The 2,938-nt window shown below is 50.5% G+C and overlaps 1 protein-coding gene across 1 annotated transcript in view; it reads right to left on the bottom strand.

Moving 5' to 3' along the window:
• GLUD1 (glutamate dehydrogenase 1) overlaps positions 1 to 2,938 on the bottom strand; it is a gene marked incomplete at its 5' end in the record, with an annotated part of 50,350 nt that extends 47,412 nt beyond the window's left edge. The window contains 1 exon segment of the mRNA XM_014587565.1: positions 2,616 to 2,938. Within this exon segment, the coding sequence (XP_014443051.1) occupies positions 2,616 to 2,938 (323 nt within the window).

Raw genomic sequence — 2,938 nt, 5'->3', positions numbered from 1 at the left:
TACAGAGATAGTCATTTGCTTGTTGCTTTGCTTTAACCTTGAAAATTTTATTTTAGAAAACTCAGGTATAAGGTTGTTCTTGAGGAAAGATTAGATATAGAAAGCTGAAGGGTGGGAAAAGTTAGAGGAAGTTTTATTTTGTTTTCTGTTTTTACTAAGAACATGGTCAAAGAAGACAGTTTAGTGGAAGGGACAGGGAAGAGTATGCTAAAATATGTTTAAGAGGGAAAGATTTACCAAGGTTTGCAGAGATTAGCCAAAGCATTTACAAATATCTCAATCACTGAATCTATTATATTTTGTATTTCTAAGACCCAAGTGGGACCAAGAGGATCAACAACTTTCTTACTAGAAAGAAAAGCTTTCTTTAAATATTTGAGTGGAGAAAAATACCCACTGAAAATAAGTTCTTCTTAGAATTCACATTCTCTGCAGTTAGACAAGGGTGACAAACGGGTAGAGTCTTGAAAGCAAACCATGGAAGTCTACAGTACCAAATTTATTGAGTACACAGTTTATTTATTTATTTATTTGGCGAGGTTTTTGCTATAGGGCGCGTGTGCTCGCCAGACAGAGACAGAGAGAGAAAGCGAGAAATCACCCCCCAGGGGGGATGGTCACGCTGCAATCCCTTCTCCTCCATTCTCCTCTCGGGATCTTGGGCACGCATGCACACGTGCCCGGCGTGAGTTTAAGCCACTGGGTTGGGGACTCGAACCACGGTCGACTATGTGCGAGCTCAGCAACATAGCCATTACGCTAACTGCTGGTCCCAGTACACTGTTTATTATCTTAAGCACACTAAAAATATTTTGAAGACCTTTCATAGCGGTCCTGACCCCCATCCTATTCTCTCCATAAAGTCTCTAGAATTCTTTAAGATAATAAATGTATCACCTCATGAAGGCCAGCTTTCTCTCTTTGCTATCTATCACCGGCTGGGCGCTGACCGCCGCTCCTTGGAGCTTGCTGGTAGACCGGGTACGGACCTGCACTTACATCCCAGTCCAGGCAAGGCTACAGTGACGGAGCTTTGCTAGAGCGGATGCAATTTGTTGCTAGGTTCTGGACTTTGGCATTAAAACCTCAGGGCTGACAAACTGCAGTGGCCTCAGTAAGTTTGTGTAGCTATGACTTAGAGAGGACCGGGCATCTGAAATACAGAAGCGTGTGAAGAGCTTAAATGAAAAAAAAAATCAGAACGTGCAGAAAAACAAACGCGCTGGTTTATCTGTGCATCGTTAAATGACCGAAAACCGCTGCTGACAAGACAGTAAAGGAATGTGATGTGCATTTTAAAGAAACAGTGCAGTTTCTATTTGCTGTCAGGTAGTTGCCTCTTCCTCCAGCTGTTTCCTTTTCTTGGGACCAGGAAGGTGTTTGGAGAATAAGGGAGTGGTAGGAAGAAGGAAGGCGCTGGCAACGCAGGGGCCTTACAGAATTTCGGGGCTGGACGTGGAACTAGAGGTCACAGTGGCTTGAGGAGGAACTAGAGCTAGAGGGCAATTTCGCTCCAAAGGTTAAGTTCTCCAAGTGGGTGGGGCCGATGCAAATTCAGTAAACTATTAAACCTACTTGAAACAACCTTTGTTCCACCCCTGGAAACAGTAGCTCAAGTTTTCCTGGTTGGGAGATTTCTAAAAATTATCGTTAGATGTCAGCTGGCATAACAGAAAGAGCACTGGACCGGGTTTAGGGGGGACCAATCCAAGCCGAGCCCTGTTCTTCATTGGGCCAAACCACCTCTGCAAGACCCCTCACCTTCCTTCTCTCGGCTTTTTTCTTCCTTTCTTTCTAACAACACAAAAAATGGTTCTGCCTTTTCTATTCTGGATGACTTAAGCACCTTTAACGATGTGCTGTGCCTTGCACTGGGAGGGAAAATGAGGAAGGGCTTCGAAGAAAGCAGTCTCACGACAGAAGCCAAATCTACGGACCAGCAAGCGTGCGCGCACAGGGTAACGCGATGACTCGCAAATCCTAAGTGACTCCACTGCTATCTTCCCGCACTGTATCTTTTCCCGAGCTCCAATCTGCGCTGCCAGGACCAGCACACACCCCCAGGGCTATTTCATTCCATTGGCTGGCAGGCCTCGCGGCTTACCCTAGAGGGACTGCCAGGACGCCCGGTGTTTATTAGTCGGTGAGGCTGCCCTGCCCGGGGTTTCGCGTTTTCATTGTTTCTTTTTGTACAAGGCAGGTTACCAGAGTGGAAAGAAAACTTAGTTTGAAAGATTAACGTGATAAGTAAACTGCTCTGGTTAATAAACTGTCAATTTCCCCCCATGTCCGTTTATCATACGATAGCTTTAACCGGCGTAAATAATGCAGACATGAAACGATTCCATAGTCCGCATTCGGGGAAGGTCATACGAGCCCACGAAAACTCGCAAGGCAGAACGGGAGGCGCCTCTTCCAGAAAGGCCTCTCCGAGGGACCCACCCGCGCGACACAGACGCGGGGGCCGAAGGGACCCGCCGCCCCCGCTCTGCACAGGGCATCGCCCCGCGGGGAGGGGCCAGCGGCGTGGCGGGCCCGGGGGGAAAAGCACGGTTCCCCGGCGCCTTTTTTTCCCTGCCACGCCCGGGGCGCGGGGCCGGCGCGGGCGGCCTCACCTCCCTTGCAGGGCGTGCGGTGCTGGCTGTGCTGGGCCCGGTAGCCCTCGATGACCTCCCAGGAGCCGTCGTCGCGCCGGATGGGGAAGGACAGGCTCAGCACATGGTTGCAGGGCTTGATGATCCGCAGGATGCCGCGCACGCGGTTGCGCTTCTGCTCGTCGCTCTCCCGCGTGCGCAGGTCCTCCACCAGCTTGTCCTCCACGATGCTGGCGCCGCGGTCGAAGAAGCCCTCCACCATCTTGAAGAAGTTGGGGTCGTCCTCGCGGTCGGCCGCCGCCTCGCTGTAGTGGCGCCGGGCGGGTGGCGCGAGCCCGGGCTGC

Source organism: Tupaia chinensis, unplaced genomic scaffold (genome assembly GCF_000334495.1).
Source record: "Tupaia chinensis unplaced genomic scaffold, TupChi_1.0 Scaffold000221_1, whole genome shotgun sequence".
NCBI classification, from domain to species: Eukaryota; Metazoa; Chordata; class Mammalia; order Scandentia; family Tupaiidae; genus Tupaia; species Tupaia belangeri.
This window is presented reverse-complemented; position numbering and strand designations above follow the sequence as displayed.